Source organism: Mya arenaria, chromosome 2 (assembly GCF_026914265.1).
Source record: "Mya arenaria isolate MELC-2E11 chromosome 2, ASM2691426v1".
Taxonomy (NCBI): domain Eukaryota; kingdom Metazoa; phylum Mollusca; class Bivalvia; order Myida; family Myidae; genus Mya; species Mya arenaria.
In genome coordinates this window covers 20,196,372-20,213,501 of record NC_069123.1, presented here as the reverse complement: position 1 = coordinate 20,213,501, position 17,130 = coordinate 20,196,372, and the positions used below count along the sequence as shown (strand labels likewise).

General features: G+C 34.5%; 1 protein-coding gene across 1 annotated transcript in view; it reads left to right on the top strand.

Annotated features, from left to right (window-relative positions):
* Nucleotides 1-6,865: 6,865 nt before the first annotated feature.
* The window catches only part of LOC128219679 (coagulation factor XI-like), a 54,462-nt gene continuing 44,197 nt past the window's right edge, over nucleotides 6,866-17,130 (top strand). The window contains exon 1 of the mRNA XM_052927579.1: nucleotides 6,866-7,425. Coding sequence (XP_052783539.1) covers nucleotides 7,297-7,425 — 129 coding nt within the window. The 5' untranslated portion in view covers nucleotides 6,866-7,296. The remainder of the gene's footprint in view (nucleotides 7,426-17,130) is intronic.

The window sequence follows — 17,130 nt, the reverse complement described above, 5'->3', positions numbered from 1 at the left end:
ACTTCTCTAGTAAAAAAACAGGATACCATAAAGTGATGCTATTCCCTGCACTACATAAGTGTCATGGTCAGTAGGTAACCCGATATGGGATATTCGTGGCAAAGGAAACCATGTTGCGGTGGAGTGAAGCTAGAACCTAAATATGAATTCTTGATCCCCATATATCCAATACTATTTCACCTACTAACCCTGTAACGTATGTATCACGTCGACAACCTGTTTACCTGTTTAAATGTTTTATTTATTCATTACAATATTCATCAAAATCCGAATATAGACGCCATTTTGGTTTAATATAAATATGGAAAATGGAAAAATGTGGTGCCACAGCGTGACCGGTCTTTGACCAACAGCGTTGTGTCATTAATGTTGGAGTCGTGATATTTTTTCTGGCCAATAGAAATAGACCAATGTTAAATTAATATACCTCATGTGTGTTTAGGACATAAAAAATATGTGATGGCCGGATATAAGGTATACAAGTAACAGAAAACATGAACAAAATCTTAATGACAAGACATTATTAAGAATGGGCGGAGTGATTGCAGATAATGAGCCCTTCTTAATCATTAAGCTAATTACTTCAGGTCATCTAACTGACTTAGAATATAACCTCATTGTCTAATACATTGTCAACGTAAAATCTAATGCAGTGATTGTGCATCAGGTGAGTGACAGTAGGCTGAGGTAAAACCAAACTCGAAGAATGAAATTGTTAATGATTAAGTCTAGCACTTTATTTATGCCTATCTGAAATTTCATTTTCTTAAGTGTAGGTTTATTTTTTTTATTGTTAAAGCTGCACTCTCACAGATTAAACGTTTTGACAACTTCTTTATTTTTTTTGTCTTGGAACGAGCCATTTTTTGCAAAAATCCATGGAAACCAGTTATATCAGACTGCTGACAAAAAATCAGATCGCAGAATTTTATATTTCAGTTCAAAAATTAATGTTTGATTAAATTCCTTTAAACCGTTAGTAACGGTTTAAGCTATTAAACATCAATTTTGGAACGGAAATATAAAAATCTCCTTCTGATATTTTGTCAGAAATCTTATATCATTGGTTTGCGCAAAAACAAAAACAAAGAAGTTGTAAAAATGGTCAATCTGTGAGAGTGCAGCTTTAAGGGCTCATTATTTCTTAGTCTTATCCGGTAACTGATAGATGTTCAAAATAAGATTCTTCTTATCCATAAACAGCTATTAAAACAAGTTTTTAAAAAATAGGGTGTTTTGAAAATATCAAAATTGAAGTAAGGAAAAGACTTTTATTTTTGTCAGGTTTTAACTGATATTTCCAAATGCTTTATTTTTTGGAACAGTCTATGCGGTAACTAAGAAATAAGTAAAGTCCAAGATATACATATTGCCACAAAATCAAACAAGCACAATTTTGATCACAAGTCACTCACTTTGCAAGACTGTCAAAACATGGCTATGTTAAAATTTTCCTTCGGATTGAAAAAAAATTCAGAGGCTGTCACACTGAATTACTGACATTCCTTTTTTATATATATTTTTTCATGCTGTCTTCAGAAATAAATTGAAATAACAAATAAGGGTAATGTAACGTTCCACTGTAGGCGGAAGTGCATTCATAGTATGTGGATGTCCTTGATTAAATATGCAAAGTTGCATAACCAGGTCTCCGTGTGGAGGGAGAATATATGTATATAAAAGGGTTAAGCATGCTTTTCTCTGAAGGGATCTGTTGGCCTCGCACATTACAGTAATATGGCTTGTTTTTATCGATCTTTTATAGACATGTATGTACATGTATGATGCTTGATAGGAATACCAATGAGAATGAATTGCCCAAAATTGCAACAGAACAATTTTATAATTGCCAAAAAATGTCAAAATCCTGTCTACATTCTAGTATTTTGATTATTTTTTTCTGTGAATAAGAACTTTTTGGGCTACTTCAACACTGTAAATATATGTTAAGCTATATACATGTATACAATATTGATATCCCCAGCATGCACAATTAAGTTATCTTTTTCAATTGTTAATTTTAACATACAAGAAAATACTGTAAATTACACTTACCTGAAAAATTTCTAGTCAATGATAGAGAATAATAAGTAGCAGATTTCAAATCTAAGCGTTTAAGGCTCACCTGGGGCTTAGCACCGTCCAGATAATACAGCCGGGCTAGCTCCGTGTCCTCATGCCAGGATCATTTATAGTAACTTTATCTTGTTGAAAATGTTAATACTTGACTAGTCCAAATCATGAAACATTCACTTCAGAGTCTTTGACAATTTTTGTTTTGGCGACTCTTCATGTCCACATCCAACTTGTTTTCCTAGCCAAGAATGACATTTCAAGCACAAAGTTTATTTAGTTCAATTAATTGTACATTGAAAGATTTTTGACGGGCGGACTACTCTCACGGTTTGGACAATGTGTACATATATTGTTTAGTAACAACACACCGATTTCATACACATGATATTTAACATATAACAGAACTGTTAAACGTACCCTCGTATTGTCAAGACGACTAACATGTTTCTGTTTTAAACCATAAATAGCATGCATTCTTGATATGAGAAAAATACATTGTATGGATACTTACTTAATTGGCATTATTATGGCACATATTAAAACATTACGGAATTTGATGCGAGACATCTAAGACGTTACTGAATAGATTTAACTGTGCATATGTGTCATTGTATCACTATTCGAATGTGGGTAAAAGTTAGTTTAAACATTCTAATATGTGATTTAAATAAGCAGGGATGACGTTAATGATTAAATATTTACACCTCAACTTCCATTCCTTAAATGAACTGCCTTTCGGCAATTGCGTTCTGACATCAATCGATGAACGCAACATCTTCGGATATGTTCGGATCGTAATTCATTGCATAACAATATACATGAAAGCTATTGATCTTGTTATTGGTTGTATTGTGTCTGCAGGTGACGTAAAATATAGATCAACATTTTTAAAAGTGTTAGTTTATTATATTTTAAATATATTGGTACAAGAAGTGTTTCAATTTAACGTTTTAAAGTGATTTCAAGTGCTTGATCTTTTCCCGCGTTATTGTGACGTCATTTGAAAAATAATGTTCCTTCGGACTCCACACACATTGACCAACCCAATTGCGTTCATACCCCGATAATGACATCAACCCCGCAATTCATTCCTTAAATAGAATATGTATCACCCACCATCCAAATGGCAGCCAATTAGTCATTTCGCATTGCCTGCAGGACAATTTTAAAAGATACGTTCGCTCGCCCTATAATGGCTTCATTATGGCTTAATCAGCGTAATCACCTGCAGGAATCGACTATTTCAGTAATAAACCGACTTGTAGCCTGTGTTTCTCGTCGTTAAAATTTTCGACATGCGTATATGCGTGTGATTATGTAGCATTTTTTCAAGCGATGTGTTTCCATTGACAAGCGGAAATAACCACTGCGTATGACCAGTTACTAGTCTAAATAAAAAAGTCAACAAAAACTTTGGTAAATTTTCGTTATAGCCGTCTCGCTAACATTTCTTTAAAAAAAACATGTTTTTTATCAATAGTTAACTACTGACGAACATCAAAATTTACAATATAGCTTAAGGAAAATTCAAAGAAATGTGTTACTGATAAATATTATCTTTCCAGTCTAAACAGTCTAAAAATGACTGCCCATTGAAAAATGTTAGCATGTATACGGGCCGCGTATAATTATACTCATTTTAAAAACAGTCATCATAAAGTCTTTTATTGAAAGGAAGAAGACATTTTTGTTAAGTATGATATGCTTGTATTGATATGTTGCTGTGGCGTTTCGTATCGTTTTATTTTGTACATTATGTAATTTGGGGAAATTTTCATCAATTGAAATTTAAAGAATTGACTATACTCGAGAATAATTATTTTTCATATTTCTATTCGAAAAAGTTTTAGATGTGCGTGCGTGCGTGCGTGCGTGTGTTTTAGTTACCCTTAAACATGACCGATGCTCATATCTACTGTCTTTGCAAATATCTATTGGAAGACATGTTTTAATTGGGCTCACTTTTCATTACCATTTGTTTCATGGCATTGTTACACGGACATACCATATGCTACAGTCTGCCACAAAGGTGTTTCACTTACCCGAGTATTAGAAAATTGGCTACATTATATTACTTATATTATTTAGAAATTTGTTTTTAATTGTCGGGGCATGAAAAAAGGTCATAATTCGTGTTAGACTCCGGCACTTGACTTATCATGAGATTTACAAAATGTATGTTATGATAAGTTTCATGAATCAGCAAGTTTTTTTATGTGGTCGGTGGTCAATTGCAAATTAAGATATGTTTATTGGTTTATTGTAAGTATTGAGTATTTTGGTTAACCAAACCAAACCAAAAAAATAAAGTTTTATACACTTGGCTGCTATCCTTAAATTGTGACTTTGTCCTTGAACTAAAGCTCCTGGAACATTAGTTTTGCATTTCGTCTTGATTCGTTGAGTATTTGAGACACACACTCCTTTTATCTTGAACGGTGACCATGACCTTCAGTCGGCGAGGCTGAAAATGAGAAATGCTTGTTGTCCGGATGAGGTGAACATTTACCCAGTAAGAAACTTAACTTTCCGGTTATCCTCTTACAAATTATGACTCGACACAAACGGTACCATCACTACACTTGACATGAAGAAAATGTTCAAAAGTGCGCTGTGACCCTGCCATTGAGCCATGGTACTGGGTCGTTCACGCAACACATTCCCTTCATGTGGTTTACTCTTGTGATCAGTTTGGAATCGATCTTTGCATCATAAAGTAATTGACCGGACATGAGTAACGACGGACAGACGGACGGAATCGAGACATCCAATAGTCACCAAAGCAAAATTGATCGTATATGCATAGAGTAGTCCACCTAAATGGCCTTCAACGATTCTTTTGACGATTTCTTTACTATGGCAGACTCGTGACGTCCACCATCCCAGCAAAAAGTAGCAAACGGTCCTTGCGCAGAGATTCCTCGCGGCCACAATTTTGAAATTATCTTTGTTATAAATTCAAATTTCTACGAAAATACTATTGTCTACTATTAAACACAGTTATTCATCTCAGTATGCCAAATAACATGTTCAGATATCATAAAACACTTACATGTGTCGTTTGTTTATCATCTGTAAATCTGGGGGAAATCTGACAGGTTGTGTATAGTTTAGAACGGTATTTGTGACCCAGAATATATTTATGTGAAAATAACGACTCTAATGACAAATTCAATCCAGTTTAGATAACTGTCGGGTATATATTGAACAATTTTGTCATTATCATTTAATATCGATACATAACATTACTATATATTATTTCGCCCGGTGTTAAATGGTAGAGAGTTGTAGCGTTACAGGGATACATAAGAAATGTCAAAATAATAAAAAAAAAGTATCCCTGGTCGCTCATTATTGTAGCTAATGCATAGAGAACACTCATGATTTGCGTCAAACATATATCAAAATGTTTAATGTTAAATGATAACATGTTTATGACCCCGTGTGACACTGTCCACGTGAGACATGAAACTCTGTGTGTGTGTGTGTGTGTGTGTGCGTGTGCGTGTGCGTGTGTGTGCGTGCGTGCGTGCGTGTGTGCGTGCGTGTGTGCGCGCGTGCGTGCGTGTATGTATGTACGTGTGTGTGTGCGTGCGTGTGTGTGTGCACGCGTGCGTGCGTGTATCTGTGTACGTGTGTGTGCGTGCGTGCGTGCGTGTGCATGTGAAATGTTTTAATAAAATTATAATATTTCATTTTTTCCTTTTATCATTTCTTTGCGATTGTAATTCATTCATTGGTAAGTTTTCTATGTTTAAAATAGTCTAAATTGGCTCTTACTTGAATTAACATGTCCAATTCATTTTGTTGGATGAAGTTCGTTTCGCGTATATACCCTGGTAGTAGATTAAATACGACGCTGTCACTTTGAAGTGTAGATTGTACTCAAAAATGCCTATATGCTTTATCCGTGCCAGTACATCGTTTAAATGTCGAAACCAACGTTCCAGGTAAGGTCTAATATGCAATTGAGTATAACTCCATACTTAAGTAATTATTTGGGTATTCCACATATTAAATGACTATTTCAAGTAATTGATACTCAATGGTTTGATTCAATTGAGTATCAGCATACAATCTTAACGTCTTTGCGAAGGAATTCATGAGCATGCATATTCTGTCTTAAGAAGTTTATGTTAATTTGTTTTACAATTACATGACTATACTCACAAAACGAAGCAGGTGAAAGCCTTTAAGCGCTTTAAGCGCTTTGATTATTAACACATGGCAGTGCATCGAGATTCAAAAGTTACAAAGATGGAAAGTAGCGATACAACAATGTTTTGATAATGGTTTGCAATGCTTAAGGTGTTATATCTTATTGATTTAGTTGTTATTGTTAACCTTTCCACCGCATTGTTAATATGTCTGTACTCCTACGCGAGATCGAATACATACTGGTAACGTTTAGCCTAATTTAATTTTCTTATAAGACACGTAACTTTAAAGGAAATGTTGTACAATATTTGGTCTTCGCCAAATGCATTTTGACACAGTTTCGATAACAGTTGGATGTCTAAGACAATGAAATCGTGAGTGCAATATTGCAAACATAGCATTTTCTTAATTAATTGTTATAAACATTGTTATCAGCAATTAGCTCTTACATGTATTTACATGCTCTGTCCTTTAAAAAAAACATTAACAAAATAAACAATACTCATGTATACACGTGATGTCACGGCACCATGTTGTTGAACCATGCTGTGGAAGTTAAATACATTTTTGCAAGCTTGTATCGGAAATATGAAGCAAAGTAAAGCTTATGAATGAAACACAGCGGCTGTATGTATGAAAGCAATGCGAGAGTACAGTGAGTTGTGTAGGAATACCAGCCTTGAAAGGGATTTCATGTATGAAAGTTGATAATATTGCCTTTCAACTAGAATAAGACTTACTTGTTTGATAATGGATTGAGTGTGGTGCTGATGTACGTTCAAATAAGTTGACAGGTCACGAACTTTACAATTGAAATAATGACATTCCTTAACGTATAATTTATGGACTAGTTGTAGTACAGGGAAGAAGGCAATTTACTATCGGTATTGTATGTTTTATTTACAACTGGCTAGCTTTAAAGGAATATAAAGCGTTGCTAAAGTGACTATATATTTATACAATCGGCATAAGATGTGTTTCAAGCTGGTAATTGCATTCGTGTGTGTTTCTTAAAAGTATCATTGGATTTATGATAAGCCAGTTTGACCTAAAGTTGTCTAGATGATGAAGTTAAAGACAGTAAGTGGTAATGTGACCGCGAACTTCTGTACCATCACCCTGTGTCTGCTGGCGGCTATGGTCTCGCTTCTACCTCCCGTGGCACTAGTGTGCCTCACCTCCGACATCAAGGTAATATTCCGACGTCAATTCAGTGTCTTAATTTCCGATTAGTGTAGTTATAAATATTATAAATATAATATATGCACCCGTTGAACTTATATTTGATAAAAAATATATGGAACAACAGCTTTCTGGCCGTTCCGAATCACTGTGCACCGGTACAATCAAGGAAAAGTATAAAGCTGATAACAAATCCTCAGGCCCACAAGGACTCATACACAAACATAAGAGGATACTATAACCTTAAAGCCTTTTGTTGAATCGCGTTACAAACGCTATTCAAAATCGCGGATTTCAAAGACAATAATTGAGCATGTGTTGAAGAGTTCAAGTCGTCAGTATCTTAGTTTTAACACTCCTTATGATTTGCCACACTTTTGTCACATCGAAGTGCATTTTACAAAAAAAGAGCGAGTACATGTACTTTCTTAATACGACTAATACGTAAAATCCCTTATGTGCATGCTTCTTTTATGACAGAACATATTCAAACATTTAAATAACAGACACCTTAATCAAAATAATTCTCTTCTGCACGTTCTAATAAATAGATAAGCTGGTGAACAGGCCAAGTTCGAATTTTATTTTGGCAATAAAAGATTTCAAAATAGGTCAGTTCACGACAGTTGCCGCGAGTTGAAATTCAGTACAAAACATGAACAGCAATAACTTTACCAGTAATCAGCAAGCAATACAATTTCAAATGAAATGAAAATTAAATGTGGTCAACAGACATCAGGATTTAACATGTCAGTGGCTCGATAAAACGAAAAATATCATTGTTCATCGGATACACTAATTACGCCCAAAATGTTCTTTTTACGAAATTAAGTCACGAACGTCAACTCCATTTACGGTCGCTAATTTTATCATGGTGTACAACAGGAATGTCGTCGTGTCATTACGCACGCGAGGTTTGTTCAAAGAAATGCAACTTTTCGCCGGTGAATCCTTTTAGCTTTTTTTCTTGTAACGTGACAGCCTCTCGACCAATGAAAAGAGCAGAAAAAATACACAGCATGATATAATATATTTTGACCTATTCTATAGGTGTAAAATATATATACGAGAACATCTACTTGTCATCCACATAAATGCAATATATTTAAAACACTCACTCTTTGATTTTTTAAATGATTCTATGTGACATAAGCACCTGCAGATATACAAAACCCTTAATCTTCTACCTCTATTTAATTTTTTAGACCGAGCAATGAGGATCATATTTTGTATGCGGAGCGTAAATCGTTGCGGTACATGGGCAGGTATGATAGACTGAATGCTGAGCAAAATATCTGTTAAACCTGTTCTCCGCACTTTCTTAGATATTTCAAAATCTTCACTTACCTGACCTCGAACTTGTTCATGGATGACCTAGATGTTTTAATTGCGCATTTTATACACTAAGAGTAGCTAAACGGAGACCTCTTAGTTTATGTTCGCGAAAATGTCAGTCTGGAAACAGATAATATTGCCTCAGTCAAATATTTTATTTGCAGGCTGCGTATATATTTGGTATAAAACTAATCGCGTGGAAAACAATTTATCATATAGAATGGAGTAGCGTAGTTTGCCTATTTGGACGAGGAGAGTATTGGCAAATGGTATCTACTGTTATAATATATATTATATAAACGACGTAACTGACAACTCGTTGTTGTTTTGAGAGCATTAATTGCATGATAAGTATTTGACAGCAACAAGAACATGTTGATAAAAGGTGGTGGTGTATTTACACGTGATAAGGAATTTTACTTATAATGGAGTAAGTTGCCGTACAGATTTTGTACGTGTTTAACAAACTAGAAATTTTCAGACATTTATATATGAAATGTTCAATTCAATTCAATATTATATTTTATTTCATGCATAAGGGTTAATAACTTGAAAATATTGGTGTATGAAAAACTATCATTTCACTCATGCTTGAGTTAAATGTGAACATTAAATCCCTTTCACTCTGGCTTGTGAAGAATTACTTTTTCATTAATCCGGTGAACAGTTGACAATCATCTTTAAATGGTTTTGTGTTTACTGAAACAAAGTTAGTGTGTATTAATGCGAAATACAGGTTGATTTAAAAACATTGTAATATCTACCGTATCATGCTTCCATGATAGTAACATTACAAACTTATAAATAAAGCCAAATTAAAATTACATTTTTACAAACCTAATATGCTGTATTTATTTTGGTAATCCTCCATTCAGTTTGCATTTTTTGTTCATTAATGATTATTTTCACCAAATGGTTACGTTATTCAGCACTTTTTCTGAGTCGGCTTATCTGTGGAACTATATAATATTATATTCTTCATAACGTCTAGTTCCACAGATAAGCAGGGTTCAGAAAAAAAAGTAATGAATAAGCTGTTTTGTTATATTTTTGAACGCTGCCTTTTATATGTGCGTGAAGTTAGCACCGTAGCAAAGCAACACCGCAGCACCGCGGTGCTATCACCGCAACCACGGTGCTAGCACCGAATCACCGGAATTTTATAAGAAATGTCTAAGCTGCAGAGTAGTATAGGTGTCAGTGGTCTTCTATATCATTTTTAAGATCTCACCCAAATAATCATTTTAAATTTTGATAGAAACTTTCTCGTATGTAAGCTTATAAGAATCAAACACTCAGAACCTGCCTTAAATTGCAGCCTTGTGACCTATGCCATGACCTATCTAAAGGTCTAGGCAACACTTTAAGATGAAAGTGTCCCCTTTCCCATTTTAATGTATCACCTCTATAAACTTATGAAATCTTGATGAACATTTATAGGGTTTTTACATTTAAATATTAAAAACATACAGTTTTGCTAAAACCGTAGACCAATGACCTCTGTCATGACCTAGGTTGAGGCCTAGGCTACTCTGTGGTATAGGTGTCATTGGTCCCCTTTCCCATTTTTATGGTATCAACGCTAAACATAATTGAAATGTTGATGGAAAATGCCTAATTGACCTATGCCATTATTTAGGTTGGGGCCTAGGCTACACTGTGGTATAGGTGTTAGTGGTCCCCTTTCTCATTGTTAAGCTATCACCGCTACACATAATAGAAATTTTGATGAAAAATGCCCAGGGTATTAGCCTAAAAGTATCAAAAACAGAGACCCTGCCTAGAATCGCAGTCGATTGACCTATGCCATGACATAGGTTTATGCCTAGGCTACACTGTGGTATATGAGTCAGTGGTCCCCTTTCTCATTTTTAAGCTATCACCGCTACACATATTTGAAATTTTGATGGAAAATGCATAGGGTATTAGCCTTAAAGTATTAAAAAAAAACCAGAGCCTGCCTAAAATCGCAGCCAATTGCCCTATGCCATGACCTAGGATGAGGCCTAGGCTACACTGTGGTATAGGTGTCAGTGGTCCCCTTTCTCATTTTTAAGGTATCACCGCTACACATAATTGAAATTATCATGGAAAAAGCCTAGGGTATTAACTTAAAAGTATTAAAAACCCAAAGCCTGCCTAAAATCGCCGCTAATTGACCTATGCCATGACCTAGGTTAAGGCCTAGGCTACACTTGGTATAGGTGTAACTGGTCCCCTTTCTCATTTTTAAGGTATCACCGCAACAAATATTGAAAAATTGATGTAAAATTATTATTGTTTAAGCCTAAATGTACCAAAAACCCTTAGCCTGCCTATAATCGCAGCCCATTGACCTATACCATGACCAGGTTAAAGCCTAGACTACACTGTGGTATAGGTGTCAGTGGTCCCCTTTCTCATTTTTAAGGTATCACCGCTACACATAATTGAAACATCAACGATGCCGTTTATTTGTCTAAAACTTTAAATATATCCGGTTTTCTTTTACTTCCAGAACGGGTATGCATCCATTAATTGTGTGGATTTATTAAATAACATAAATGTAATTTGGAAACATGACATCTCAATGGACGTGGGGATATGTTATGGTTATGTACTGTTATGTTTATGCACAGTTATGTTTATGTACCGACTGTTCGTTTAAGAGCAAACTCCACGAAGTGGTTATTTCCCTTCGTGGGAATTTATCTTCAAACAAGAGTGTCTCCTAGTGGGGAAATAAATTAAAACGACGCGAGAAATGTATGAAATAACATTGGAATAAAAATATCATGGCAAAAAATATTCATAACTAAATTTGACAATTTAATGATAAAATAAAATGTTTAATAGTTCAATAACAATAGTAACAATACAATTTGTCTTCGGTGTGCATAATCCCTTTAAAGGTCCATCCTGCAAGGGTTCAAAGGCATGTGATTTTATGAAAACCTATCGTTGGGCTGTTTTCAGCATTTGAAATGATGTTTCACATCCTGTGTCACATATTGAAGTTTATCTCGACATCTAATTTAAGTTCCAAATAAATGAATGTATATCACGTGTGTGTAATTTTTAGTCCTTGCAGTCCAGGATATTTTTCATTCACATTGATACACCTCATTTATTTTATGTCTGTTTTTGAATGGAATCTGTCGCATGTGTTTTGCAAAACAATAGGAAGACATTCACAGCTTCACCATTTTTTTGTAACTTTCACAAAAAAATAACAAAATAAGGTTATGCAAGCATTTACACGAATTAGCATATTCAACCTTAAGATGGCTCCTTTACAGGCATTCGGAACTCCTCGGCCTTTTTATCGAAAACAACCTCGGATGTATGCCGGTACATCAGTTGAAGTAGTTCGTATTTTTTTTAATTATATCATTAATTAAATGTGTGTTTTTTTGGATTGTACTTATTGATCTAAGTTTAAATTGATTGCCAGTGAAATGACTTATTGCAAACATCATTAAGATTCCTACGAGTAGTCATAAAGATTAACTGCTAAATAAAATTACTACGCGATCTACTTGCAGCGGACTTAAAAGTGCCACTTTTTGAGTATGTAAACCGTCCAAATACATCCGAGGTTCTTTTCGATAAAAATGGCCGAGGAGCTCCGAATGCTTTACAGATTGCTGATCGTTAGAAGTGGATCAACTTTCCGAAAGGTTAAACTATTCATATATATATATATATATATATATATATATATATATATATATATATATATATATATATATATATATACCTGATCAATCTTGTCATTATAGGAACGCGACTTTGGTATAAAAAGATGGCAGCGCATGCGCAGCTGACAAATACTTCATCACTTTCAGTTCTGATTATGTTTGCTGAAATATTGGTACATTTTGTCAATATCAACAATATTTTGAATAAATCAGGTATTAATCTTAAGTGGTTTATTGTTGATATAATATATAATGCATTTCATTCATATCTATAAGAGTCCCGTTATTTTACAAAGTCAAATATCCTCTTTGTAAACTAGTGCATGGGTTATAACATTCAGTAGGTTTCCTGCTTGAGTGTGCTTCGTAGTTGAAAGGGAATTCTTATAGATACATACCAACATGCATTATGTAATGGTTGAAGACTTTAAGATTGTTAGTATACATGTACTTACAAAAATAATGATTTGATGAAACCTGAAACTGTAGACCAGTTCGTATTGTACTGCATAAACTGTTAGCAAATTGCGTCAAGACTATGTTTTTCGAATCTTCAATGCCCCCTTTCCCTTAAAAATAACCTTCTATAACCTATGATGCAAAAATAATGTCATCTTAACGGTTTACCAGTTTATCGCGACGACACTTCGTTTCTGGCGGTGACAAGCCCGACTTGAATGGACGGAGGTCTCACGTCCCGGCCTTATTTTTCATACCTTTTAATTTTCATCTACATAAATTAACACATCTTTCCGTCTGTATTCCTTTTTGAGACTTGCATTTTTACCATGCCACGTTTCCTTAATACAAAAATCGATTTTTGTGTTTTACTCATTTCATTTCATTTCATTTTGTATATTTTCTTCCAAAGTTTTTTCGTGACAACTGTTACTTATGCATTTTTCATCAGAGAGAGGTATTTACATGCGTTTTCTTATCCCTTATTCATTATTGTACTTGTTGGTCATATGCGAATATATCAAAATACACATATAGGTGTGTTTAAACCAAATTGTTCGGTGTGACAGTCTTTAAGGTTTTAGTGGTCTACATTGTATTGTGTAAACTACCCAGGGGTTAGTCAATGTTTATATCTACCACTTCATCTGATAAGAATCGATAATGGCTGACTAGCTTAAAGATGCACTATTACTCCCAAATGGGATTTACCATATTTAATACAAATGTTTTAATTTACCAAAAGTATTTATAAAAAGTCGAAAACAATGGTTCTTATGAAGGATACTGTGTTTAATTTGAAAGAAATATGCAGAATACACGGAATTTCTACCTTATGAGATGATATTAGATCACAGTAAATCTTTTAGTATTCACCAGTCATTTAATATTTTTGTGTTTTCAGCTATTAAATACACAGTTATAAATTTGTTATCAGTAATTGATATTTTCCATAAATGCATTATTTAGTAAGTAGTTGAAGGTTTATCACTCAAAATTAATGTTTGTTATACATGTGTATGTATTGATTTTGAATACGAGTGTCACTTTAAATATATGTATTCGAAAACTTCACATTGGACAAAAACAATGTAATTCTTAGCAAGGTTATGTAATTTTTCACTTATATTATCTGGTTATGTTTTAAAAGAGTTGAGTAAAGCTTATCACTAAAAAGACTGATTCTTATTACTAATAGATGTAAATCTACGTCTTTATCTCAGTAAATCTTAGAAATGTTTCATATGTGTTGGGTTTCTTTTTCAATATAAATGTTACGTGACAAAAGACATCGTGTGGTTTTGAATTATGGAATCAAAATACGCTAAAATATTACGATTACGGAAATGCCTTCAGCAAAAAGTCGGCATTGCAAAGGATTTTAAGAATAATGTTTTTTTAGTGTTCTTGGAAAAAAGATAACCGTCCACTCAAAACCGACACTGATGCCAATAAATTCGCTTGTGTATGCATTGCTGCCACCTTGGTAACCAATATTTCGTCGTCTGACAACTCAACTCGGGACTCGACATTCAATTAGCCCAATCCCAGTGTCTAGAAAGGAGAATAACCAATTCCGATAGTTGGCACGTCGCAGACAATTCAATTTAAAGAAAATTCGACGCGAGGAGTACAATCTTTATGTCCTACGTACATTGGACTCAACATCAGACAGACGTACTTAAAGTGTCCATAGAAACAGAACGTAATGTGAATCTGAGCAATAATATCATTGATCATTGTCAAGGTGCAAAATTGTAAGATCTTCTTGACATATAAATCGCATTTAATCCCGATTTCGAGCTTAGAATAAAAAGAAACGGTGAGGTTTGAACGTTCTACTTGTGGATCATTTTATTACGGGTTTTGACCGTTCCGTGGGAAGAACATGCATAACAAACTATCTGTTATCTCTCCGCGTGATTTTGAACTACTCACTGCGTCAGTTCTTCAAATCAAAGAATTAAATCACTTATAACCCCTATGCATGTAAAATTGTATAAAGCTAACTGCGGCACATGTCCGTTTTTCTTCAAACTTTATGAATCACTTGTTTACTTAGATGGTTTCGGTTTCAGACTTTTCAAGAACATACACAGTTTCGGGGGGAAAGCAATAAAGCTAGGTGTAAAATTCATATATCCTAGACTAACCTAGCCTATATGTAAAATACTGCAATCCTAGACAAAAACGTATCAGATATGTAAAAAAATCCTTGGCAAATACCATTGCCTTGCGAAAATCTATCCTATATGTGAAATACAAATATCCTAGAGAAATACACAGCTTATATCTTAAATACATAAATCGTTAACAAAAAGCTAGACTTTATGTAAAAAACATATATCCTAGACCAATACCTAGCCTTTACGTAAATTACATATAACTTAGACAAATACCTAGCCTATAATAAAATACATATATCCTAGACAAATACCTAGCCTATAATAAAATACATATATCCTCGACATCTACCCAGCATAAATCTAATATACATATATTGTAGGCATATACCTTGCCTTTATTTAAAATACATATATTGTACAAATATTCTAGGCATATACCCTGCTATATCTAAAATACATATATTCTAGGCATATACCCTGCTATATCTAAAATACATATATTCTAGGCATATACCCTGCTATATCTAAAATACATATATTCTAGGCATATACCCTGCTATATCTAAAATAAAATACATTTATTCTAGACATATACCGTGCCTAAATCTAAAATACATATATTCTAGATATATACCTTATCTATGTCTAAAGTACATATATTCTAGACATAGACATATATAAGTCATAGCCAGACTATAAAGTAATATGTAAAGTTCATCAAACAGATACATAGGCTATATGTAAAATTACGGCAATCCTAGACAGATACCTAGTCTATGTGTAAAGTACGATAATTCTAGACTTTGTGAAAATCCAGACGTCCTTGACAGCCTATTTTAAAATACAGAAATCAGACAATACCTTGTCTATATGTAAATAGCCGACGTCCTAGACAGATACCTAGAGTTTGTGTAAAAAACGTAAATCCGGGACTAATAACTAGTGTGCAAGTGAAATGCGGAAATCCAAGACCGACAACTAGTGTGTATGTAAAATGCGGAAATCCCAGACCGACAACTAGTGTGTATGTAAAATGCGGAAATCCCAGACAGATAACTAGTGTGTATATAAAATGCGGAAATTCCAGACAAAAAACTTGTGTGGATGTTAAATGCGAAAATCCCAGACAGATAACTATAGTGTGTTTGTCAAATACAGAAATCCTAGACATATAACTAGTGTGTATATAAAATGCGGATATCCCAGACAGATAACTAGCATGGATGTAAAATACAGACCTCCTGGACTGATACCTATCCTTTGTGTAAAGTGCGAAAATCCCAGACAGATACCTAGCCTTTGTGTAAAATACGCAGATCCCAGACAGATGCCTAGCCTTTGTGTAAAATAAGGAAATCCCAGACAGATACCTAGCCTTTGTGTAAAATACGCAGATCCCAGACAGATACCTAGCCTTTGTGTAAAATGCGGAGATCCAAGACAGATACCTAGCCTTTGCGAAATGCAGACATCACAGAGAGATACCTAGCCTTTGTGTAAAATGCAGAAGATCAAAGACAAATACCTAGCCTTTGTGTAAAATGCGGATATCCCTGACAGAAACCTAGCCTTTGTGTAAAGTGCGAAAATCCCAGACAGATACCTAGCATTTGTGTAAAGTGCGGAAATCCCAGACAGATACCTAGCCTTTGTGTAAAGTGCGGAAATCCCAGACAGATACCTAGCCTTTGTGTAAAATACTGAGTTCCCAGACAGATACCTAGCCTTTGTGTAAAATACTGAGATCCCAGACAGATACCTAGCCTTTGTGTAAAATACTGAGATCCCAGACAGATACCTAGCCTTTGTGTAAAATACTGAGATCCCAGACAGATACCTAGCCTTTGTGTAAAATACTGAGATCCCAGACAGATACCTAGCCTTTGTGTAAAATACTGAGTTCCCAGACAGATACCTAGCCTTTGTGTAAAATACTGAGTTCCCAGACAGATACCTAGCCTTTGTGTAAAATACTGAGATCCCAGACAGATACCTAGCCTTTGTGTAAAATACTGAGATCCCAGACAGATACCTAGCCTTTGTGTAAAATACTGAGATCCCAGACAGATACCTAGCCTTTGTGTAAAATACTGAGATCCCAGACATTTACCTAG